Source organism: Ambystoma mexicanum, chromosome 1q (assembly GCF_040938575.1).
Source record: "Ambystoma mexicanum isolate Mex_15411 chromosome 1q, UKY_AmexF1_1, whole genome shotgun sequence".
Classification (NCBI taxonomy): Eukaryota; Metazoa; Chordata; class Amphibia; order Caudata; family Ambystomatidae; genus Ambystoma; species Ambystoma mexicanum.
The window spans coordinates 656,758,929-656,785,121 of record NC_090922.1 but is presented as its reverse complement, the minus strand read 5'-3'; the positions used below and the strand labels follow the sequence as shown (position 1 = coordinate 656,785,121).

The following is a 26,193-nucleotide window of genomic DNA, read 5'->3' as shown; positions in this document are numbered from 1 at the left end:
GCAATAAGCCGGACTGCTCTATTACAAAAACTATTATTTTGGTTGCAACCCTTTTTTGCTTTGGGTTAGATGTTTGCACATCCCTCACCAGGGCGCTGTGAACAAATCTCCCTAACAATATGCATAATAGTTTCTTGGATTTATTAAAGACAAATAGGCCAACTAAATAAAGCTACAAAGTGCAGACAAAAAGCTAAAGGGTTGTGCATACACAGTTCAGGGTGGAGAACCTGTTAAAGTGCTGGTGCTGGACTATTGTAGTATATTTTAAGGTATTTGTCTTTCATTAAACATGTGACGTGTGAAGGTTACAGGCTTTCTTGAAAAATGCTGTATGGAGGTTGTCAGTTATGGTATTTGTTTTAGTGCAGACCTTGCTTTTGGAAGCAACGGCATGCTTTAAAAGTAATTGGTGAAAGTACAAGACAAGGGAAGCAGGTAACAAGGATTCAATACATGGGGCAGAGACCTAGCAAAGGGGGAGGGCAGGCAATTTGGCAGCAAGGGATCTACAATCAACCCGGGGGGGTGTTACGCTCACCTGGTTCTACGGGTACGCCACCCAGCAGTTAGGGTTCAGATGTCCCTCCTTGCGATGCCCAGATGCGACCAGCGGAAGAGTTCTGCCTGGAATACACGCAAACTATGTTCAGGACTGGGCAACCGGGGTAAACAGCCTCCCACCTCCCTGTAGGTCTGCGACCCTTCTGGACTTCTCCTCACCTTGTTTTAGATGTTGACGGGTTCTCCGTCCTGCTGTCTTGGCAGGGGCGCGTTGAGCTTGGTGGGCAATGGCGATTGAGTTGCTTCACTGATGCCAGCCTGTCTTGAGTCTTTCAGGTAGGTCTTATTGCTGTGAATATTGCTGTTCTTGCATGCCTTTTACACAATGTCTTTTTCTTCCTAGGTATGCGGAAGTCCAATATGTGGCAAGGCGGAATCTGTGTTTCGCCGGCAAGTATGGGCGTTTTTGGAGCGCCTTGATGCAGTGAGTAGGCGCTATGCGCTGCGCTCAAGATGCCTTGCCTTTGCTTATCTGTTATCTTTTCCTCTCCACAGGTCGCAGTACTCGGCCGGAGTATGGAATGTCCGTTGTGATGCTGATTGAGGAGCGGCCGGCGAGGTAAGCCTTTCGGCACAGTTTGTTAATTGTACAATGTCTAATACCTTGTTTCTTCCCTTTTTCAGGTCCGTCGATCCGAAGGAACGCTGGTTCCAGGATGATGGTCGGATCAATCAAGTTCAGGTAAGCTGCTGCCTTTTTCTCACAATGTCTTCTCCTTTCCTTTGCAGGTTGCTGTCATTACGAGGTTCGTGGCTGAAGCTGATCACAGTGAGCGTTCCGTTGCAGTAATGCAAACTAACGCAAAGCGTGTCAGTCTATTCGGGTGTGGTTTCAATAGTTTCAAGAAAGAAGTCCAGGTAAAATAGTCCCCATGGTACCACAGCCAAAAACACTACACTGCAAGCCTGGTTTCAAGGAGCCAGGTTATGAGGAAGCCTCCGCATGACTGGCATTAATGAAAAGTAGTTCCCAAGCACAAGTCCATATTCAAACATGAGCCTGGCGCCAGGACTGGCCCCAAGAAGAGGGGGCGCGGGGGGTGCAATCCCTCATTCTTAAGTTGGGTGGAGGGAATGTGGATCTAGGTGTTAGGGTGGAGTATTTCTTTGAAGAGAAGTATCTTGAGCGCCTTCCTGAAATGGAGAATTGAGGGTGCGAGTCTCCAGACTCTCACCCTCGCTGATCCTTTTCAGGGAGAACATTCCAGAGCTTGGGACATGCACCGAGAGGTGGCCTTGTCTCTGGTTCTGTCCTTCCTGTACCGGTGAAGTCTGCACCTGGCCTGGCTTCTGATGGATCGTATGCCTTTGGATTCCTTTGGAGATGCTGATCTTCTCATTCAGGTAGCTTGGAGACTTGTGGGCGAATGCCATGCAGATGATGCAGCAGGATTTGAAGGTGATACGTGCTTGCAGCAGGGGCTGGTGCAGTTCGATGAGGGTCTGGGTGATGTAGCTGAATTTCAGAGGCCTTCAAGTTGTGCTGCAGCATGTAGAACACATCTCGGTCATGTCAGTGTTGTCACCGGAAGGTCTGAAAGGAGGCCATTTTCACCATCCATGCTTGTGCAGCAGATGTGAAGTGATTTTCTGAAATAAAAGGTTAGATTTTCTGCAGGACGGAAAGTTGCCACAAAGCAGTTTGTGTCTTTCTTGCTATGTGCTCCTTGAAGGAGAGGTGTCTGTTCATGTAGTACCTAAATTACTTGGTGCAGGTGGTCAGCTGGGGGGTGAAGTTCTTGAGGTTCCTTGCAGAGAGCCATGTCTGGATGTCAGGGTGTTAGGTGGTGTTGGTCAGCAGTAGAAATTCAGCCTTGGAGGGGTTGAACTTGAGGTAAGCACTAGACATCTGGCACTGGATCAATATGAGTCAAGCTTTGATCATGTGGATGGCCTTGGTGTGTGGGGGGTGTGGGTGTGTGGGGGGTGTGTGTGTGTGTGTGTGTGTGTATGTATGTATGTATGATGTGTGGAGCCAGATGAGTTCCATGTAAAGGCTGAAAGATCAAGGGGGGGGGAGAGGATGGATCTTTTTGGACTCTGTTGTAATATGAAGATAACTGTTGCCGCAGGTAAGTTCCGTACATTCGTTTTTTCATATACAGCCGGAAAGTTCTTAGAAATAAAGAGTGCCCACCAGCCAGGTCCTTCCAACTGACCGCATCAGAACACTTAGGGCAGGGCATTCTGCTTTCATACATAAGCCTTCCACCAATGACCTCAATCATTCTGACATCACTCACACCACACATCATTCATCCATACCGAGAAGGAATATGAAAACTGGCACAACACGCTCCACAGCGTTGGCGATCTGGAAAAATCCATTTTGGATGAATTGGTCGCGGTTAGCGAGGTAGGATTTCAGCCAGCTGAGGACAGGCTCCCTGATCCCCATTCAGTGATGTAGGAGGTTGGTGAGGGTCTGGTGGTCTGTGTCGATTGTGTGGCTGAAGGGTTGAGCAGAAACAGGAGGCAAGGATGGCCAAGGGCATATTTGATCACCTTGACAGTAGTGGTTTCAGTGATAGATTGGGTCTGATGACAGATTATTAGAGCAAAAGAAGGTTGTTGTGTTGAAGTTGCGTAGCTACTACTTGCTTAAGGATCTTACCTAGGAAGGGAAGATGGATGATGGCGGCTGTAGTTTGAGGTCGTTTGGGTTCAGTGTTGGTTTCATGAGAGTGAGAGGACTTGTCTGGTCTTTGCTGATCTTGTTGATGCACAAAGAGTTGATGGCGGTGAATCAGGCAGAGGGTTGATGGGAAGGCTTGATGGCTATGAAGAAGGCTATGCTTTCTTTGTTGTTCATTGGCAGTGGTGATCAGTTGTTTGTGTGTTATGCAGAGTTCCTTGAGCAGAGTTGGGTGTAATGTGCTTGGCATTGCTGCCAAACCTTTTCTTGTTTTCTGATGGTTTATTTGTTGAGGTTCAGCTCTTGCAGTGAAGGCTGGCAGTTTGAAGTGCTTGAATATCCGAAGACTTGTTTGCTGGGCTTCCAATTGATGTGCTGGACTCGGGTAGTGTGACTGACTGTCAAAGCGGATTGTGAGACGATCCAACCAGTTGAGTGGGATTGAAGAGCTATGATGGAGGAGGTGGACTGGATGGTTATGATGAAGTTGAGGATATTACCTTTCCTGTGAGTTGGGGGTTTCATGTGCTGTGTGAGCCTCAGAGTGTGAGAATGCAGACACGATCTTCCTTCATGGACTTGGTTGCTGAGTTCCAGGGATGTTGAAGTCGCTGAGAAAGATGTTGATGGGCGTGAGACAAGGTGGTGACCAAGTATGTTACATTTCTGATGAAGGTGTTGAACCTGGGTGGTCTGTACATAAGGTGGAACGTGACTGTCCCTGTTGGAGAGACTAGGATGTAGCAGGAGAGGTTTTTGAAAGGGTGATGGTGGTGAAATCCAGTTAGGTGCATGACCATAATGCCTACTGAAAAAGGCCTGTTGAGCAGGACACCCAAATCATTCTGCCCCATTAAGGTGCGGTTATCATTATGAAAAACACAAGTGCTGAACACGTTTTATTTCCCCAGGAGACACTTCTTACAACGTCATCATGTTCGATGTTGACAGCAAGGACCTTAGTCTGGGGATGAGCTGCCCTCCACCTGCCTTTGTGGAGAAAGACTTCCTGCAGCAAGTGAGCCAAGTCCTGGCACCTGAAGGTATGAAATTCAAGAGCGTGTTACAAAATGTTTAATGGATCCTCTCTTTAGTGTTTTCTCTGTGCTTGTCCTTTTTTAAAAAAGTTTTTTTTTTAATTGCCATATTTCATAAACATTGCATGAAAATCCCCCCTTTTACAGCCTCCCCTCCTCGTTTTATCCTGCTGTGCATAATTAAAACCTAGTACAGTAGATTATATCGTAGTGCAATTGCAAGCTATTGAATGTAAATCACATGATTCCAAGAATTCCAAATTTCTGCGACAAAACCTAACATCGTAATCCTCCTGAAGACATTTCAACACCATATTCCAGTCTTTGGAAAAGATTGAATGTTCCCCCTGTATGGAGTATGTTGCCCATTCCAAAGCCCAAAAATTCCAGACCTTGGCGAACCAATCGGCAATGTGGGGAGCATCCTTCGATTTCCCTTTCTGTGCGATCACCAACAAAGCCTCCAACTGAAGTATCACAAATGCCTTCTTGTTATGGACTCTGCCTCAACTACTCTTTTATCATAACCAAAAGACATGATCTCAAGGACCTTGATTCCTGTAGATCGAACATTTGGGCCATATATTTATTGACCTCACCCCAATATTGCATCAAACCTGGGCAGCTACATCAAATATGCTTCCAATCCCCCACCATTCCACATTCTCTACAGCATAAATCAGAGCTATAATGGTACACTTTTCTTACTCGATCTGGCGTATGGTGCCACTGAACCATTAGTTTGTACCAAAACTCTCTAATTTGCAGTTATCTGGTGTGTTTAGGTATTTTATGCCACAAGGCCTCCCAAACCTCGTCAGGAACTGCCTCCCCCAATGATATTTGCCAACGTTGTTTATATCTTATCAATGTTTCGGGAGTGACATCTCTTAAGTAAGAATTGGTGCAGTCACACTGTGTGAGACTACGCACAACTTGTCTGCTTGGTATTAGGTAATCCACCATTTCATATAGGTCTGTACTATACATGTTGGTAGTGTGACTGAGCAGCCAGGCCTATCTCGAGAGGGTTAAATGTTAGCTGTAGAGCTGTACAGATGATCTGTCAATACGTAACCAAATAACACTTATACCCAAGGTTGCAGTTATAAATAATTATTTATTTGACACAGGTTTTAACTAAGCATTCTTTAAAAAGGCAATTGTTTATATCAGTTCAAGTAAACTTTGGCATTACTTTTCACAATCAATAAAGCTGGTGAATGGTCTTTGGATATGCTTAACAAATTTCTCCTACACCCTGAAGCGACTTCAATTACAAGGATAGTATTTGCATTTATTTACAACACTAATATACTTTGTAGACTCTTGAGTTTCAGAAAGGAAAGGTTTAAGGAAAGTAAAAGGTTAGAACAGTTTATATGAAAATGTGAGGACAACTGAATCCTCCAGTGAAGTCTAGGTAAGCCTTTCCCAGCAGTAACTGTATTTAACAAGCTACAACCTATAGAGGGACAAGCAATAACAAAGTCAATAGATTTAGAAGAGTGTCTTTAGGGAGCCAGGACAGCCAAAGTCGTTTTGACAAAGTCTAGAGTTATGATGCACTTCTTGGATAATGATTCTCACAGTCAGACTGTTCACAGAAAATCACTGAAAAGAGACACGCTGTTAGGCCTGCGCAAAGGGGAGTTGAAATCAACTCAGAGTTAAGCAAGTGCAAATCCAAAGTGAGACAGCACGACTTAAGGCAAGACGGTAAGTACCCCTTAGCCCAAACAGTACCTCTGGTTAGAAGAAAAGTGGTCCAGCTGGATGTTGTCTTGCTACAGCTATGCATACCCTGGTTCCTGAGCCTCAGTCGTGGGGACAAGAGGGAAGATGTCTGGAGGGCTCCTGCGGCAGTACTCAGGTGGGACTTCGGCAGCTACAGACTCTCTTCTATTCAGCTGCACTTTGCAGTTTCAGCACCTTGCAAACAGCAGATCGAATATCTCTGGTTGGACTTTCCTTGCTCCTTTGGTCGTGGACTCTGGCAAGGGGATTGTAGATCGGGTTTTTCTGCTTCTGAAGTGTCTCTAGGAGGCTCCTGAAGCTTTTGGCTGCATTTGTTCTGCGGCAGACATTGCACTCGGGTTATGGAAACTCGACCCCTGGCATTGGGCTTCTGCAGCAACGGAGAGGCACAGCAAGTCAGGGATTGCACCAAAGTTCGTCTCAGTGGTCCCACTAACCCAAGGGGAGAAGTTGTTCCGTCTGGTGCTTCTCTGTCGAGGTGAAAATGGAGGTCAGCACAGCAGCAGAGCTTCAACGGGCAATTCAAGGTCCAGGAGGTTGCAGCGGGTGTCTCTTCACAGTTTCTTTGGATGTTTCTTCCAGTTGTCGACTCTGCCTGCATTCCCAAGACCCTCACCTTTCAAGCAAGTTTTCCCATTCATGCACAGCCTAGGCTATCAATCACCCAAGGTTGGCTGTCCAATCAGGATGGGTTTCGTTCAGGCACTCCTAGAGACAAAGGACAGGGGAGTTTCGAGCCCCTCCCTCGCATTCTTCCAGAAACACAGGACCAGGGGCGGGCTTCAGAGCTGAAGCCCGCCAAAGGAAAAACGCACAAAAGGACTCAAATCTGTCTCAATGCACCTCACAAACAGAAAATGGAGAAAAAAAGAAGACGGGGGGCCATTTTGACAACCATGGGTGCTGTACTGCAGCTGAGGGTTCAGCCTGCGGTAGAAAAGCACAACAGTAGTAAAAATTACATCACTGCCACCAGACATTTAAAGTAGTGAGAGTAACAAAAATGTTACATGCAAAAGTATGATAAGGGGCTACTAGGTAACCCCCCTGCAATCCACATAAGATGGTGTGTGCTGGACCTACAAAGAGAAAAGGTAAGATCAATTTCACCTTACTATTCTTGGGAACTGTAGTTCGTCCAAGAAAATCCAGGGGATTTCTCAGTGACACTGCACACTATACAAAAAGCAGATGCCTATGGCGTTCGTCATACTCCAAAAACACTGAAAACATAAAATCCAAATAGGGGGGAAAAAAACATGAGTGAGAAAAAGGTCCCACTCGCTCAGTTAAAATTAAAAAGTCCTAAATCCCGCAAAAGAACTGTGGGTCTGTAAGCTGGGAGGAAATTAGCACTGAAATGAAAATTCTCCCTAACGCTATCAGCCGTCAATTTGGATACATTTGATATAAGGGCTTTATTACCAGGACTAAACGTCACATATTTTTCAGAAGGAGTCAAATCTCTGATTGCAGCATTCCTTACATTTGGGGCAAGAACCCAGTGTCTCACTTGAAATTATTGGAAACAACTAGTTTCCTGCAAGGTGAGCTCCTGCTTACATTGCGTGAACGATTTACGATCACTCCCCTGAAACATGTCTCACTGTCACACACCCCATCCTCTTCCACCCCCTGAAAGCATTAGGTTCAAGCCCTACGGTGAATTGGGAATAAAAAAATAATGTAGTCAAAGGAGAGGGAAACAATGTAAGTTGATACTTTTTTACAACTGTATCCCAGACCACCTCCACCAAGTTTGTAATCACACTAGCATGCATTTTTACTGGGCGGTCTTGCTTAGGTATCCACAAACTATCCCCTAACCTGGGACCCCCCCAGCCCTTTCTATCTGTACCCATCTTTTCTCTAAGTCTGTATCGCACCAGTCTTTGAGGACCCTAATTTGGGGCACTTGATAGTATGTTCTAAAGTTCGGTAGGCTCCCCCCCTTTCAGTACTGACCATTAACGTACCTAAGGCTAGCCTTGGAGATTTGCCTCTCCATATTAAGACGGAGACCGCTTTGTGCAACTTAAAAAGGAAAAAGCTGGGAACCTGGATAAGGTAGTGCTTGTAACAAATTTAGGATTTTTGGAAGCATAACCATTTTTATCATGTTGATTCTACCCAACCAAGATATCGTAAGGGGGCCCCATCCCGATAGTTGAGATTGAATTGCCTTCAACATAGGGGGATGATTGGCATCAAAAGCCCTTTTATTGTAGGAGTTATGTATACCCTTAACAGTTTGACTACTTCTCCAGCATTGGATCTTTCCTGGATTCACATGCTGTGAATATTTCCCCGTCGTCGGGCTGGGAAACCTCGGTAACTTTAACTTAGCGTTTTTCTAAGGAAAACCTTGACACTTTAGTGTCCTATCAACAACCTTTTTGGGTGCTTTAGGCCCCACCAACACGACGTCTGATATAAATGTATAAATGGCCCTGTGTCTTCCCTTCAGATTTCAACCGTCTACAAACTGTTGGGATCACCTCCTGTTTCTTTGTGTTTTTGCATGTGCATTTGGTTCGTGGGCTCGGATGTCATCTGTAGCCCAGAAGAAGTCTTTTGGCCTTGTGCTACCTGCAGCTGGAAAAAGGTGTATGAAGGGGATGGTCATATGGACTGTCTTTAGTGCCTCTACCCCCATCACTCGGCGGATACCTGCAAGATATGTCGGGGGTTTTCGCAGAAGACCTTGAAAGACCGTAATCGCCGGATCATATGTTGCCTTAATGAGGGCACGTACCCGTATTCTGAGGTGGGTTCGGCCCGGGGGAGTCAGTCTTCGGTAAGAGCAGAGAAGTCCGCGGAACATCGCAGAGCTGCATCGCAGAACTCCCTCAAAGAAGCATCGGGCTGCATTGCCTGCGTTTGAGGTGGGGAAAGGCAGCAAATCTTCGAGGCTGCATCAGTCGAAAGGGGCGAGTAGCTCTTCATTGTCCAAGCATGGTCGGTCGGACAAATCCAAGGAGTTTGGTGGTAGACCTGAGAAGTCTACGGTGTTGGATATAAAGTCCTGGCGAAGCCGAAGCAGTCTTCTTCGAAGCAGTCTTCGTCGGAGCACTTGTCGTCCAGGCTCCATCACAGGTCTTCGTCCAGCCGGGAGTCTTTGAAGCACTGGTCCGGTTCTTCCAAAAAATCCAGGTCTCTGGTAAAATCAAAGCCAGGGGACGTGGTTTCCGATGACGAGCTCGTCGACAGTAGTGCTGCAATCCACGACGCTGACAGATAGTGGTCCGCTGCTGTTGTCATCACAGATGGAATTGGAAGGGATGTTGACGACGGGTGGGGCGTGGAAGCCCGCTGCCTTTGAGTGTACCCTTCCTGAGAACATTTTGCAGCAAGATCCAACTACGTTTTCTGTTTCTTCGGAAATAGAGGAGGAACAGGAGCCAGTGTTATGACCCGTCAGCTCTGGCTCTAGAGAGTGTGAGGCCTTCGACGTCGAGTGGAATGGGGGCTGGGACGCCCCTTTATCCGTTGGTTAACCCGCAATCTCTGCTGTCGTTGCAGGTGCTGTCTATGCTTCAATATTTGTTGGGGCAACTGGATGCGAGGTTGCCTCCTCCTCAGAGTCCGGCGGTGCCGGTGGTCAAGGTGTTTCCTGGTGCGACACCTCGGAAGTCTCCTCCGGCATGGTTACCATTTCCGGTGGGGTTGGACCATCCACGGTGTCATCCTGAAGAATGCGAGCTACCTGATTCGGACCCTGAGTGTTCCGCGGGACACCCTATCTACTGTATCGTCATCGCCAACGTGAGATGATGCGTGGGACACGGATGCGGAGGTGGAGCTGCACCATAGTTCGGCTCAACCATCGCCTCCAGATGATATTTTGGCGTTCCACGCCATGATGTTGTCGAAAGCATGTCTGGAGTTTGAGCTGGCGCCTGAAGAGGAACGTAAGGACTGCTTCCTCTTCGACCATATGGGCAAATGGAGAAAGGTGGTCTTATCTGTGCTGATTCTAGACCACGTTTGGCAGGAGGACCGGCGCACAATGCGCCACCCGTTTTCAGAACCGGCTGTGAAGGGTCGCCTTGAAAAGAAATTCAAGGCTCTGGAGTCTACACCTAGATGCCTGGTGGCACAGCCCACGCCAGAGTCAGTGGTGTCGGCAGCTGCCAGCCATAAGGCTAGGAGCACACATAAATAAATATGTTACGCCTCCAGAGAGTGAGGCCAGGAAGCAGGACGCTTTTGGAAAGAAGGTCTTGATGGTAGGGGCTATGACTGTGAAGGCTGCAAATTCCTTGGCGATCATGGCCAGATATGAGCGGCCGTGCCCGCGGAAGCTTGCAAGTATGATATGATATGATATGATATGGTATTTGTAACGCGCCTATACACAAGTGTTTCAAGAGCGGAGCCGCGACGGAGGGAATTACGAAATAAGAAATTGAGAGCCGGATAGAAGGAGGAGGCAAAATGGCCGCCCGAGAATACGGACAAAGGAATCAGCCCGCCGCGGGATGGTGAGACGGCCGCAGCAGACCGAAGGAGAAATGGCAGAGCCCCCAGTGATAGCGTACGTGTTTGGAATGACTTGAATGCCCGCAGCGTGAATGAAACTGTTGCGCGGGGAGCCCGGCACACATACAGGAGTGCCTCGGACATACGGAGGCGGAGGCTCGAGCAGCGACAGCACTCACTGACACGAGCCCGATGGTGGTGGGGGCTGCCACGGACCAGAATTACAATTGCGGAGCTGGCGAAGGGCCCGGAAGACACTGTGTATCAGATGGGCATGTAGCCCAATGAAATAACAACGAACCGCGAGGCCCGTGTTTGAAAGCTACAAGACGGGAGCTACGAACCCGGTGGGGCATGCAAATAGAGATCGCGAATTCGGCAGCGAAGTAGTATGACTACCAGCTGAGACCTGAGCATGCTGGATGGTCTCATTACTACGGCGCTGGAAGTCACGAGGAGGCTCGATTGCATCAGAGCCAAGAAAGTTACATGAGCTGTAGCATCGGTGCCCCAGACAGCTGATACAGATACTTGCGCTGACCCCCAGATAAGAAGCAGATTTTCTGAGCTGGGACAGTATTATAGAAGCAGTGGAAGCGTGAATAAAATGCTCAGAATGGAAACTGGATGGCACATAAAATAGCGCCTGGATATTCCCAAATACAACAATGGCATTCCCAGGGGCGCAAATGCTTAGGTAACATGTGTGACTCCCTCTGGTACCCTGGCACTGCCCAGCAGTAGTGAAGAAGGGAGGGCGGATTGACAGGCCACTGTGTGCCGCCTAGGATTGGCTGAGGGGACCCTGGATGAGCCACAGCGGTGTTGGTGTCCCAGAAACTGGGTGGCGCTGACGATATTGAGACTAAGGGTGCGCCTCCCTGCTTGGAACATCAAGTGGAGTGCTGGCTGGGCAGCAAGCCTCGTGACTGGCGAACCCAGGATGCAGCTTGAGGCGGCAAGATCCGAGCATGGTGCCCAAGGGCTGAGACTGGTGCCTTCAATTAATGTAGTTACTCGTTGGTGATCCGGACAAGAGTCATAGGGTACCCCAGTGGAGGACTCATCTAATTACGTGGGAGAGCACAATCCATTGCGGCAAATAAGGAATAGGCTTGGAATGCTTCTGAGGGGGCTGCCTTAAACACGGAAGACTGCAACAGGTTGCCCCGCTGGAACTACAGATCACGAGTGGGGGGCGGACTTACTACGCATAGCCGAAACGCCATGTCAAACAAACCTAATACGCCAGGACGCCGCCCGGCCTGGAAGGTGCCAGGAGCATGGACAGGCCTCCTGCGAGCAGCATGGCCGCTGTGAGCACGAACCAAGAGGTCCTGGCAGCAATTGCAGACTTGAAGCTAGCATGGGAGACCAAGCTTAATCGGCTGTGACTGAACTAAAAACAGCATTGGACCGCAAAGTCGGAGAAGTGCAGGAAGAGGTGAATCTTCTCAGGCAGGATGTAAGGTCACTGGCGGAGCGCACCGAGAACCTCGAGAAAGAGGTGAGCCCGAACACAGCGGATTGTGCTTCACACAAGTCGGACCTACACGCCCTGTTGCAGCGAGTGGGTAATTTGGAAAACAGGGCGGAGGAAGCAGAAGGACGGGCCCGGAGAAATAACATCTGCATTGTAGGTTTGCCGGAGGGAGCAGAAGGCCACAACCCCACGGATTTTATTGAAACTATGTTGTTGCAAGAGATATCTGGAGGGGTCCTGTCTCAGGGGTTCGCTGTGGAAAGGGCGCCTAGGGCCCTGATGAGGAAGCCACCGCCAGGTAACCCACCTAGGCCAGTGATCGCCAGGATCCTCAATTACCGGGATCGAGAAAGGATACTGGAGCACTTCCGCAAAGGTGGTACAATCAAAAGAGGGGCGGCACACAACGGCCTACCCGGACTATACTTTGATGGTGCAGCAGAGTCGAATGAACTTTGGGGCTGTCAAGAGGAGATTGAGAGAAGCCAGCCAGAAGTACATGTTGCTTTACCCAGCAAAATTGAAAGTCTTTCACAAGAACAGCACTTTTTCTTTTCAAACTCCGGAGGAGGCCATGGGATGGCTCGATACGCAAGGCAGCCCCCAGGAGTCGGACACCCGGACGAGAGACGCAGATGGAGGAGATAAGTAATGCACGATGGGGGCGCCTGACGGAGGTGCAGCTTGGGATTATGGGACTTGATTATAGTCACTGATGCGGCCTACTGACCGTAGAACTAGACTGGATAAGAAATGTAACATGAGCACGATGACTATTGTTTCACTATGGAGCCTTGCAGCGCTAGTCTTCACACCCCCATTTAGAAGTTCGTTAGGTCACCAATAGTGTGGTGACACCCTGCTGGGGTCTTGGCCTGGGACACCAGGGTAGGTCCAAACGCAGGGGGAGCCTGAGATCCAGGGATGAAACTGGGCAGTTTTTTTTGGTGTAGGGAGGGGGGAGGGAAGGGGTTGTGTGCAGTGGTTGGCTGTAGTTGAAGGAAGAGGAAGAGGAGTGGGAGGGAGGGGGGAAGGGAAGTTGGGAGTGTTTGTAGTTTTAGGAAGTTTAAATGGGGGGGGGGGGAGTCTGAATTGGGGAACAAGCCTAGGTGTACTGAGACGGAAGTGGGATCTGTATGGCATCGGGTAATCTCAGAATTGTTACCTGGAATGTGCGGGGCCTCAATAGTTACCTAAAACGTAACAAGGTGATGATGTATCTGAGGAGGATGCGGATTGACATAGCTCTGTTACAGGAGACCCACCTCACTAAAGAGAAGTTAGAGGCGGTGAGGAAAAAATGGAGAGGCAATGTCATAGGGGCTACATACTCTGCATATGCAAGAGGGGTGATCACATGGGTGGCCCCACATGTGCCATTTCAGCTGCTCAGCTCGACGATAGACCCAGACGGTAGGATGGTGGTAGTGGTGGGAAGTAAACATTATAAATTTGTATGCCCCCAACCATGACTCAGCGGCATACTTTAGATCCCTATACAGCAAAATTAGTCCCATGGTGGGGGGTGCAATGGTGTGGGGAGGGGACTTTAATTGTACCCTGAACCCCAGGGAAGACCGATCAGATGACAAACTAGAAAAGCCAGCGCCGGCAGCCAAGGCGCTGTTGACGCTGCTGAAAGACCTTGGCTTAGAGGATGTGTGGAGTCGAGCGCACCCAGCGGACAGACATTATTCGCACTACGCAGCAACTCAGGACCTTTACACGAGGTTGGATTATGTGTTTGCGAATGTCGGTATTATGGGGCCGCGGAATACAAGGCCCGGGTGCTGTCTGATCATTCACCTTTGGTCGTTGAATGACCACACCAACCCCCCAGAGTGCGGATCCCGACATGGAGGCTCAGAACTGAGGCCTTACAGGATTTGGGATTTCGAGAGGACTTGAGGGAGGCCATTGAGGAATATTTTGAAATTAATAACGGTAGTGTACGCTCTGAGAGAACAGTATGGGAGGCATTTAAGGTGGTGGTGCGCGGGTTGGCTATATCCAAATCCAAGGTGCTCCAGGGGGGTATTGAACGGGAACTGCAGGAAACGGAGAGAGAACTAGAAGGTTTGATACAAAGCGGGGCGCCACTAGTGGGGATAGCGCCAGGATTGGGGATTTACAGATGGCATGTAGCGAACTCTGGGACAGATTATGCAGATTAAATTACAAGAAATATACAGAGAGGCTACATGCAGGGGGAGACAAGCCAGGTAGATTACTGGCCTGGTTATACAAAAATGAGACCCCCCCCCCGGCGTTCAGAGAGGTCAAGGGCGTGGAAGGCCAAATCTATAATACCCAAGAAGAAGTAAACGGGGAGTTCCTCAAGTTATAGACGGCTATATGAGGATACAGGAGAAGAGATGAGCCAAGAAATACAGGAAGCAATAGAGGACATAGGGTGCCCACCTTGGATGATTTAGAACGCGCGGCGTTAGACGCCCCCATCACCTTAGACGAATTGGACGTGGTGATCCAACACCTGCCCACATGTAAAGCGCCTGGGTCGGATGGGCTACCCAGTGAGTTCTATAAAATATATAAGCAGGAGCTACTTCAGCCACTACTAGCCATGTTTAATGAGGCCTATGAACAGGGGGAACTGCTGGCGTCTCTCCGCGAGGCAGTAATCATCCCGCTCCTGAAGCCAGGCAAACCAGAAGGGGACTGCGGGTCTGATAGGCCCCTGTCTATGCTCAATCAGGACAGTAAAATACTCACGGCAGTGCTGGCCAATAGGTTAAAAAGGGTAATTGGTAAACTGATACACACAGATCAGACAGGATATGTCCCCGGTAGAAATATTAGATAACCATAGGAGGCTGCATCATATTATCAATCAGACCGAGGGAGACCCGGGTGAGCTGGCTATCGTGTCATTAGACGTGGTCAAAGCATTCGATTCGGTGCGGTGGCCCTGGTTGAAAGCGGCCCTGAAGGGATATGGGATGGGGCCAGGATATACAAGATGGGTCCAGATAGTATATAGCTCCCCGATTGCGAGAGTTAAAACGGGAACTTCAATCTCTGACAAATGGCAGCTCGGCAGGGGGACCAGACAGGGATGTCCTTGGTCGCCCATGTTATACATTTTGGCATTAGAGCTGCAGGCAATATGCCTGCGGCAACAATACGGGGAGGTGGGGATCCGAACTATGGGCGGCACACACCTGATATCATTGTACGCAGACGACATGCTCCTCTATCTGCGCTACCCTGAGGAGAACCTGCAGTATGTGTTGGAGGTGATGAACCGTTATGCCACCATTTCGGGCATATTGGTCAACCCCGGGAAGTCCAGTTTGTTCCCCTTGGGAAGATACAGGAACATTCCACTGGAAGGATTACCAATCCTGCAAATATCCTGGCAGCCGGTGACATTCCGGTATCTGGGCGTAAACATTTACCATGGGATGGAGGTGGAACACAAACTTAATACAGGAAGGCAGTCGAGGGCATTAAGAATAGCATGGTGTTCTGGTCTCGACTACCCCTGGGCATGGTGGGAAGAGCAGCCCTGCTTAAAATGGTGGTTTTGCCCAGACTTTTGCATTTTTTTTGTGAATGTCCCGTTCCTTGTTCCTAGACGCTTTTTTGTGAAACTTCACAGCATGTGTAGGGGCTTCCTATGGGGCAACTCCAGGAATAGGGTTGCCCTGTGGAAACTGCAAAATGCAAGTGATAACGGGGGCATAAATCTGCCGAACTTCGAATTGTACTACTTAGCGGGACAGCTGTTATATGTGGCTAGGTGGCTGTCTGCGGAGGACTCTGCGGAAACCAGGCTTTTACGAGGGGATTCTGCCCCTTCCTAAACGAGATAGTGTTGCTGCATAAAACTAAAGTGGCGGAGATGGGGAGATTGTTGACGCTGGGATGGGAGATCTAGCATGGAGAACAGTGGGCGATCCAGACCCACTCTCATGGCAGATTCCGCTGGTGGCACTATGTGGGGCAGACTCCCAACTGCTTAGAGTGGTCCGCAAATACTGGGAACCGGTGGGCATAGCTACCCTCTGAGATATATGGCAGGACGGGGAGGCAGTGGAATTCCAGAGGTTGCAGGAGGAGACAGGGGTGCATGGAGGCCAATACATCACTTACACTAGGCTTATCAAACGGGTGAGGGAGAGGTGGCCTGAGACGGAATTAACGGAAGAACCTGATGCCACTCTGGAAATGATGTATGACGTCTCGGGGGGCGGGGGGGGAGGCACGAAATATCAAGGATATATGAGCTCCTGAGTACAAAGGCAGGGAAGGAGCTGCCCCAATTTAGGAATGCCTGGGAGGAGGAGTTGGGAGAACCTATGACGGAGGGACAATGGGATAGAGCCCAAAAGTACCACAAGAAAGTGTCCCGGAATGCGAGGCTTCAGCAGATTCCGCTGTACGTCACCCATAGAGCCTATTTGACCCCCGGAAGAATAGCCAGGTTTGGAGGCTCAGCTATCCAGAAATGCCCCAGATGCGGGAAGGAGGCAGGGTTGCTGCACATGTTTTGGGCCTGCCAAGAGTGCCTCGCTCCCTAGGCTAACAGAAGTTCGATCGTCGGAAGACGAAGACGACTTCCACCCCCAGGCCGCGCTCCAGGAGTCGGAGCCCGCAATTAAAGCCAGCGAGGCCCCACGCTCGAAGGACAGGGACACCTCTCCCGATCCTCGACGCCAGGCGTCGAAAAACTCCGGAGCCACTAAGGGACAGGGAAAACATTTTTCTACGCACAGGGAGGGGGGAAAACAGCAGAAGAAACTACCTGTACATTCTTCCACACCTGTAAAACTCTCCACCCCCCCTAAACAGACAGACAAGCCCAGGTCTGCTGATAGGTCCACAACCAGCAAAGCTACTCAAGATAAATCCCATAGACTTGCTGAGAGAGTCATTCCCAGTTCCAAAAAAATGGTCCAGTGAAGACATAGATAGGGTCATGTCAAGAATGTCTTCTTTGGCTGATTTTTATGATAAAAATCCAGAACATTTCCTCTCGTATGATCCACAAGGGGCCACACCCTCAGGCTCTACTGATCCAATCCCCCCCGAGTAAGAAGACCCGGTTTGAAAGCCCTATGAGGTCTGAACCCTTCGAGGTACAACCTTACGCAACTCCATACTCACGGTATCAAGGAGACGCTTCCTTTTGTGAAGACCAACACTTTGGTATAATAGAAGAGCAAACCGGGACGGGCTGCTATGGGGATGATGAGGACCACGAAGAAGAAGAGGATGACCCGGAAACATACAGAGTAGATTCCCCGGTAGAGAACGAAGCCCCGGTTACCGACTCCCCGGTCGATAACCAACCCCTCCTAAATGAGGTTCTCGCTCGCGCAGCAGAACATTTCCACATTGACACCCACGGTGTACAGGAGGAAAGGGACTTCGCAGAAGAGTTAGTGGGAGAAAGGAGGCCTGTTGCCCAGACCATCCCTATCCTTAAATCCATTCAGCGGAGAATAGATCCGTCCCTGGTGAACGCAAACCTCACCAGAGCAGTCAATCCCAGGGTTGAAAAACTTTTCAGGGCGGCACAGTCTGACCCTCTCTATATAAGAGGACATCTGAAGCCAGACTCCCTAGTTGTCACCAACACTTGTAAGAGGGCTGGGACACCCTTGTCTTCGTCAGAAGCTCCTCCCGACAAGGAGAGCAAAAAACTATATGGTTTCGGCAGGAAGGTAGCCTCAACGTCCGCCTATCAAGCAAGGATTGCTAACTCCACCACCCTGTTGGCCAGCTACAACTGCCATCAGTGGGAAGAAGTCGCGGCTCTCATAGCCTCTGCTCCTGAACCGTTAAAGGGGCAATAAATTCGGATTTCCGCAGAGGGTAGAGCCGTGTCTGGTTGCATTTTGAAAGCAACCTTCGACGCCGCGGACAACGCAGGCAGATTGATAGCAGAAGGTACTGTTATCAAGAGACATGCGTGGTTACGGCAGTCTGGTTTTAAGGCAGAAACACAGGCATCATTGTTGGACAAACCGGTGGAAACCGATCTGTTGTTTGGTAAAGCGGTCGAAGACGCACTGAAAAATGCCAAGGACGAATACGAGACACTCAAGTCCCTTGGCCAGTTAACCAATAAACCCCCTAACCAGAGAGGGAATAGTCATTTTCGTCACCCACGCTGCCAAAATTCCCAGAGAGGATTTAACTATTTCCAGGGGCAGGGTACACAGTGGAACAACAACCAACAGTCTACCCAGGGTTACGGCAGAGGTAATAGGAGAGGTCGTGGTAAAGGCAGAGGCAGCCCCAGCAAGGGAGGCGGCACGCCTCCACCAAAGCAGTGACGCTCAGTTCAGGGTCCCTTCTCACGCAACCCCAGTAGGGGGACGCATTTCAAACTTCACCCAGGCTTGGGAAGGGATCACATCAGACAGATGGGTGCTGTCAACAGTATCCACGGGATATTGTATAGAGCTACTGCAGCGTCCCCGGAACCATCCTCCACGACAAAGAGTACACTCCTTAGAACATCAGAAGATTCTCCTCGAGGTGATCGCCATTCTTCTACAAAAGGACGCGATAGAACTCGTCCCAGGACACCCGGTAAACAAGGGTATTTATTCAACTTACTTCCTTGTGCCAAAGAAAGACTTGACAATGCGCCCAGTATTGGACTTACGGCCTGCCAACAAGTATGTCAAGCCCCAAAAATTTCGTATGACCACGCTACAAGAGGTAATCCCCCTCCTAAAAAAGGGGGATTACATGGCAACCTTGGATATGAAAGATGCTTATTTTCATATTTCCATGTTCCCAGCGCACAGAAAGTACTTGCGCTTCAAGGTGGACAGTCGTCAATACCAATTCAAGGTACTGCCCTTCGGGATAGCTTCAGCACCAAGGGTATTCACCAAGGTACTGGCGGTGGCGGCTGCACACCTACGCAGGGAGGCAATCCCAGTGTACCCTTATCTGGACAACTGGCTCATAATGGGGGAAACCCCAGGAATTTGCAGGACAAACATTCAAAGGACTATCGACCTCCTCCACGAGTTAGGCTTCTCAATCAACGAGAAGAAGTCAAGCCTGGTGCCAAGCACCTCAAAACAATTCCTAGGAGCAATCCTGGATACCCAGCAGGGGTTGACCTTTCCTTCAGAAAAAAGAATTCGGAATATACTACTGCAAATTCCGCATTATCAGTCCGGTCAACAAATAACGGTACGCAAAGCAATGCGTTTACTGGGCATGATGGCGTCATGCATTTATCTGGTCCCCCACGCGCGCCTGCGCATGCGTCCCATGCAGGAATGGTTGGTGAAACAGTGGTCTCAGGCAAGTGGTCAGCGGGACGATCTAGTGGTCGTTTCGCCAACACTGGTACAAAGCCTTCACTGGTGGACAAGAGAAAATCTCACACAGGGGAAACCCTTTTACGATCCCGAAGTACAGGCAGTAGTCACTACAGATGCATGTCTGACGGGGTGGGGAGCTCACCATCTCCACCACACAGCTCAGGGTCTCTGGTCTCACTCAGTGGCCAAGAACCACATCAACCTGCTAGAGCTTCTGGCAGTATTCAGAGCGCTTCAGGCGTTCGAGCCCCACCTACTAAACCTGTCAGTGCAAATCCGGACGGACAGCACTACAGCCATGTTCTACCTGAACAAGCAAGGAGGGACTCGCTCGCCAAATCTGTCCAAGTTGCCCAAAAAATCTGGATATGGGCACTCAGACGGAACATCTTCCTGTCATCACAACATGTTCCAGGGGAGCTCAATTCCCTAGCGGATGCTCTGAGCAGAGACTCCCTCCCAGAAGAACACAAATGGGTTCTTCACAGAGAGGTCGTAGAAGATCTCTTCTCTCAGTGGGGTTTCCCCACTATAGACATATTCGCCACAAGCGAAAACAGACAATGTCCAGGATTTGCATCCAGGTTCCCCCAACCAGACTCCCAGGGGAACGCCCTGTGGATGAACTGGTCAGGGATGTTTGCGTACGCTTTTCCACCAACTCCTCTCATCAGGAAAGTGGTGAACAAGATGAACAGAGAATCGATGAAGCTCGTCCTAGTTGCTCCCATGTGGGCAAGACAACCCTGGTTCCCACACCTACGCAGGATGGCGGTGTGCGAGCCCATCAAACTTCCAGCCTGGTACAACCTACTGTCCCAGCACCAAGGTCAAACAGTGCACCAGCAACCCAACTCAATGAACCTGGCAGCATGGCTCCTGAGGTCATAGAGTTTGGACACCTCAATTTGCCACAGAGGTGTATGGACATCCTAATGGAATCTAGGAAACCAAACACAAGGCAGTGTTACTTTGACAAGTGGAAGAGGTTCGTTATCTGGTGCCAGAGTAGACAAATCAACCCGGTTGATTGCACTCCTTCCACTATTGTTACATACATGCTCCACCTGCTAGATGCAGGATTGGTTTTTAACTCACTGAAAGTACACCTGGCAGCCCTCTCGGCTTACACCACTTCCCATAGCAAGGTGTCGTGGTGGAAAGTACCAGTAGTTAAAGCCTTCATGGAAGGAGTAAAGAGACTTCACCCTCCTATTTCAAACCCACCGCCAGGGTGGGACCTTAATGTGGTGATAGCCAAGCTCATGGGCCCCCCTTTTGAACCCATGCATAAAAGCAGTCTCAAACACCTGACTTATAAAACGGCCTTCTTAGTAGCTATTACTTCTATAAGAAGGGTCAGTGAAATTCAGGCTCTGTCAGTGCAGGATCCCTTCTTTACTGTCCATAAAGACAAACTGGTTTTACGCACACACCTTAGGTTCTCACCTAAATTTATATCAAAATTCCATGTAAACCAGTCCATCGAGCTTCCGGCTTTCTTCCAGAACCCGCAAAGCTCGGCTGAGGTGAAACTACACACCCTAGATGTGCGTAGGGCGGTCCTCTACTATGTAAATAAAACAAGACCGCTAAGGAAAACAGATCAACTGTTTGTCTCCGTAGCTACAGGCAGAGAGGGGGATCGCGTCTCGAAAGGTGCTATCTCGAAGTGGATTATTAACTGTATCCAGCTGTGTTACTCACTCTCTGAAAAGACTCTGCCTTTTACGCCAAGGGCCCACTCTACTAGAGGGATTGGGGCCACTCTGGCATTCATTGCAAATGTACCCCTTGACAACATTTGCAAAGCAGCTACTTGGAGCTCTATTCACACTTTTACTCAGCATTACTGCATTGACACCCATTCCAAGGCAGATACACAAGTGGGACAAGCGGTTCTAAGACACTTATTTGCTCATGACCCTTCTCACATCCCACCTCCTTCTTCTGGTACTGCTCGTTAATCTATGCACAGCATGTGATCTAAGCAGATTCCACAAGCCTCAGAAGGGATACATTACTCACCGTAATCGTATTTCTGATGCTTGTATCTGCTTAGATTCACATGCGACCCACCCTTCCTCCCCTCTGAGAGAAGGCGCATGATTGCTTGTAGTCTTACCTTTCTGTCTATCTGCTTGGACTATCTGTACTCACGCTACTCCTCATGCTACCTCATGTCAGGAAAAAATACAATCTGAGGATCCTAGACGCGTGAGGGATCTTGGGTACAGTGGACCTCACACTAGGGATAGTATTACTGGCACGCCCTGTGTCGACGCCCATTTTCGAGTTTCGAAAAACAAACTGTAATACTCCGCAGCTTCCACTAGATGTCGGCCTATGCACAGCATGGTATCTAAGCAGATACAAGCATCAGAAATACGATTACGGTGAGTAATGTATCCCATATATTTCTGGTGGACCTGGCAGTCTCAGGTTTAAATGAGATTTAGTGCTCCGGTGGCAGGCCTGGTTGAAGTGCACCGACTTTCACCCAGAGGTCCAATATAACGTCATCGACTTGTCCTGCGAATACTTTTTTGGTGAGAAAATTGATGAGGCCCTGAAAGGGATGAAAGAGGATACGGAAACCGCAAAATCCTTGGGTTCCTTGCAAAGTGGGCACTCTTTTTCGCTCCTTTCGAGCTTTTCTTGGAGCCTCGGGAATGCCCAGTTTGCTTCTGCCTGAGATCGAGGTTACGGGTGTTCCAGCTACTCATCTCGAGGGTATCAGCGATCTGTCCCATTAGTGCAGAAAGACCGGGACTTCCAGGCTCAGCGAAAGAAGAGTTTGCAGTCCTCTGCGGCTAAGGGGTGGCAAACTAAAACTGAACAATGACTGCCATATGGACAATCTGTTGGGGGGCAGGGTCGCCATACAAGTCGATGAGTGGTGAAATATAACATCAGATCGCTGGGTGCTAGACACGGTGCGTCTTGGCCACTCGTTGAAGGCGTCCTCCGGTCCCTATTCCGCTGATGTATGTACTGCAGCCGCATCTTCCAATCCTGCGGCATGAGGTGGTTTTCATGCTAGAAAAAGGGGCAATCGAACCAGTTCCGGTTGCGGAACGGGGCCAAGGGGTTTACTCCCGGTACTTCGTCGTGAAAAAGCCCAACGGCAAGTGGAGTCCTATTCTCGATCTTTGGGCGTTGAACTTCAGGCATTGCAGATTCTCATTCAAGATGCTCACTCTTCAAGATGTCATACGTTCAGTGCAGCCGGGCGAGTTCCTGGCGTCGTTGGATCTGCAGGATGCCTATTTTCACATCCCTATCCTGCGTAAGCACCACAAGTTCCTGCGTTTTGTGGTCAGAGATCAGTTTCGGGTCCTTCCATTTGGCCTGAAGTCATCCCCTGGGACGTTCAGAAAGTGTCTGATGCCGGTGGCGGCCTTCCTCCGGAGGCAAGGTCATCATGTCTTCCCCTACCTGGACGATTGGTTGCTAAGGGGTTTGTCGCAGGGAAGGGCATGAGAGTCTCTACTGGCGACCGTGCGGCTTTTGCAACGGCTGGGATTCGCTGTTAACCACGACAAATCCTATTTGATGCAGTCTAGAGAGTTGGTGTTTCTTTTGGCGTAGTTTCTTATCCGGCAAAATCTGGTGAAGCCTTCCAGCAAGCGTGTGGAAAGGTTTCTGGCCAAGGCAAGCGAGTGGAAAGAGGGTGCAGTGGTCTCGGGCCGAGGTTGTATGTCACTGTTGTAGGCCATCGCATTGTGTACCCCTCTTCTGCCCAATTGCCGCCTGTTCAGGGGGCCGGTGCATGAGTTCCTCGTGGACAGATGGTCGCAGAGTCGAGGATTGTGGTCAGACAAGTTGGTGGTCAGCAAAAGCCTGGTGGACGCCCTTCGCTGGTGGACGTGTACGACCAATTTTGTAAGGGGGAGGCCCTTGCTGGAGCCGGAGTTTCCAGTTTATGATTGTGGCAGACGCCTCCCAGGTAGGGTCGGTGGGGCACACCTTGACGGCTCACAGGTGCAGGGCCTGTGGTCTCGAGTGGAGACTATGTTACACATCAGTGTGCTCGAGTTGAGGGCTGTGCACTGGGCCCTAAAGTCATTTCTTCCACGCATCTGCGGATCGATGGTGAGGGTGTTAACTGACAATACCACCACAATGTTCTATTTAAGGAAACAGGGGGGCACACATTCCAGAGTCCTGTCGAAGGAGGCGCAAGACGTTGAGCATTGGGCTCTAGCTCAAGGGATCAGCATTGTCGCTTTCCATCTGCCCGGAGTTCTGAATGTTCAAGCAGACGCGCTCAGCAGGGACACCAGTCGGCTGCACAAGTGGGGGCTGAAGGAACAGCAGGTGTCAAGGATCTTCCGGCGATGGGGGGCATCCTCCGTTGGATCTTTTTGCTATGAGGGAAAACATGCAGTGTCTGGAGTTCGCGAGCAGAGGGGCTCATCCTGAGTGATTGGGGGATGCGTTTTCATTCCCGTGGACGGGTCTCTTTGCATATGCATTTCCCCCGTTCATTCGGAGGACCGTCCAGTGGATTCAGAAGTACCAGTGCCGAGATATTCTGGTGGCCCGTTCTGGCCCAGGCAGACGTGGTTCTCAGATCTCCTTCATATGGTGGTGGAAGAGTCGATTCGGTTGGGAGCAGATCCGGATCTCCTGTCCAGGACGATGGCAGGGTGTGGCATCACGATCTGGCATCTCTCAACATGGCAGTGTGGCTCCTGACCACTCGGAGTTCGGTCATTTAGGAATATCCCGAGAGTCAACAAATTTTGGAGCCAGCGAGGGCGCCTTCCAGGAACGATTTGTATGTTCATAAATGGACGTGATTCTGTGAATGGTGTAAAGGTCATCCTGGGGTTGAACCTTTGTACGTTTCTCCAACGCAGGTTCTCCCGTACCTGTTACACTTGGCGGAAGGAGGCCTGGCGTTGTCATCCATTAATGTGCATTTGGCGGCGATTTCTAGGTTCGCGAGAAAGCGCCATGCAGCTCCTCTGTCTAGTGATCGTTTGGTGAAACATTTTCTGAAGGGTTTGTTTCGGACATTTCCTCTGGTGAAGAAGTTTGCACCGGTGTGGAGCCTTAATGTGGTCCTTTCGGCTTTGATGAAACCTCCTTTTGAACCCATGTTGACGGCTCCCTTGAAGTTCCTCTCGTGGAAGGTGGCTTTTCTAGTGGCGATTACCTCAGCCAGGCGGGTGTCGGAATTGCAAGCACTGGTCATTGATCTGCCTTACCTAAGATTTATGAAAGACAAGGTTCTCCTGGCCACTAACCCACACTTTATCCTAAAAGTGCCATCAACATTTCACAAACTTGCCTCTATTGCTTTACCCTCGTTTTTTGCTAATGCATCCAAGCCAGCGGAAAGGGCCCTGCATTCTCTGGACGTTAAGAGGGCCCTAAAGTTTTATCTGAATTGCATTCAGGACTTCAGGAAGTCACGGCAGCTGTTTGTGGCGTATGGGCCTTCCAACAATGGGCAGGCCATCTCCAAGCAAGGAGTTTCCCGCTAGGTTTCCTCTAAAATTTCGTTTTTTGTCACACAAAACCTGGCAAGCCTTTGAGGGGTGCTCCGTAGGCTCATTCTACGCGGTCCACGGCGGCGTTGTGGTCTGGGACACCGCTGGTGGACATTTGCCAGGTAGCCTCCTGGGCTGTGCCGCCTACCTTCACCAGGCATTACTGTCTGGGGCAGCAACATGTGGAAGATGTGCAGGTGGGGCGTGCAGTCCTCCCAACGCCTGTTTCAATAAGGTAGGCCCCACAGCTTTGGGGTTTTTTCTATGTGCTTTATCACTTGATGGGTATGTTGTCTAATGTATGTGATTAAGGACGGTTTGTTGGTTTGCCTGTGAGACACCGCCACACATTGTTTGTACTGCTATGTAATCTATTCACAACATGTGAATCCATAAAAGATCCAATGCGGGAGAAGGGAGTAGTTTACCTGTCACTCTCCAGCATTGGTATCGTTCATGGATTCACATGCGGCCGCCCCTGCAGGTAAACCTGGTTTCAGGTTACCTCTACTTTGGAGGTTAAAATCTCAAGGGAAGCCGCGGGGGTGGGGCTAGTTATATCGGACGTCCTATTGGTGGGGCCTAAAGCATCCAAAAAGGACATTGATGGGACACTAAAGTGTCAAGTTTTCCGTAGGAAAATGCTAAATTAAAGTTACCGAGGTTTCCCAGCCTGAAGATGGGAAAATATTCACAGCATGTGAATCCATCAGAAATACCATCGCTGGAGAAATGGAGTTACAAGTAAGAAACTACTCCCTTCATGTGCTCACCCAAATTGTGCACTAGACTGTAAAGCCTGCATCTCTCAGGGAGGGAGAGCTAAATTCAAAATCTCTGATTTAGTTTCGTTTATTTTTAGCCCCGCCACCTTTCCAAATTTCACAAATTCCTGGGTTGCCACTTGCAAAGTGTTTAATGGATCAGAAGCCACCAAAAGCATATAATTCTTGTATGCCATGATTTTATGTGAAAAAAAGGAAAATTAATCCCTTTGATCACCTCTGTCTGCCTAATTTTGGCAAGTAGGTTCCAAATGTATAGCTTATAACAGCAGCGAACGGGGTCACCCTTGTTTTGTCCCGCGTTGTAGGCAAATGGGGGAGGATAACTGGCCGTTGATTAATAATCTCGCTAAAGGTTGCCTATAATTGGCCCTGATTTTGTCTATTATTTTGGGACCAAACCCCTTTTTTGCCAGCGTGAGAAAAAAACCAGCACCCCACCCGGTCAAAAGTGTTTTCTGCATCGATGGAGACAAGAACCGTCGGAATCTTATTTTTTTCTAACATATACCATGTTCTGCGTATATTATCATCTGTTTGTCTAGACTTAATAAAACCGGTCTGATCTGGACAGATTAAAGATGGGAGTAGGTCCTCCATCCCTTTGGCTAATATGTTGGTATAAATCTGCA

General features: G+C 49.4%; 1 protein-coding gene across 2 annotated transcripts in view; it reads left to right on the top strand.

Moving 5' to 3' along the window:
• Positions 1 to 26,193, top strand: part of METTL13 (methyltransferase 13, eEF1A N-terminus and K55) — a 284,161-nt gene that overhangs the window by 146,420 nt on the left and 111,548 nt on the right. For both annotated transcript variants that reach the window (XM_069641240.1, XM_069641241.1), the window contains one exon: positions 4,111 to 4,242. In XM_069641240.1, the coding sequence (XP_069497341.1) occupies positions 4,111 to 4,242 (132 nt within the window). The remainder of the gene's footprint in view (positions 1 to 4,110; positions 4,243 to 26,193) is intronic.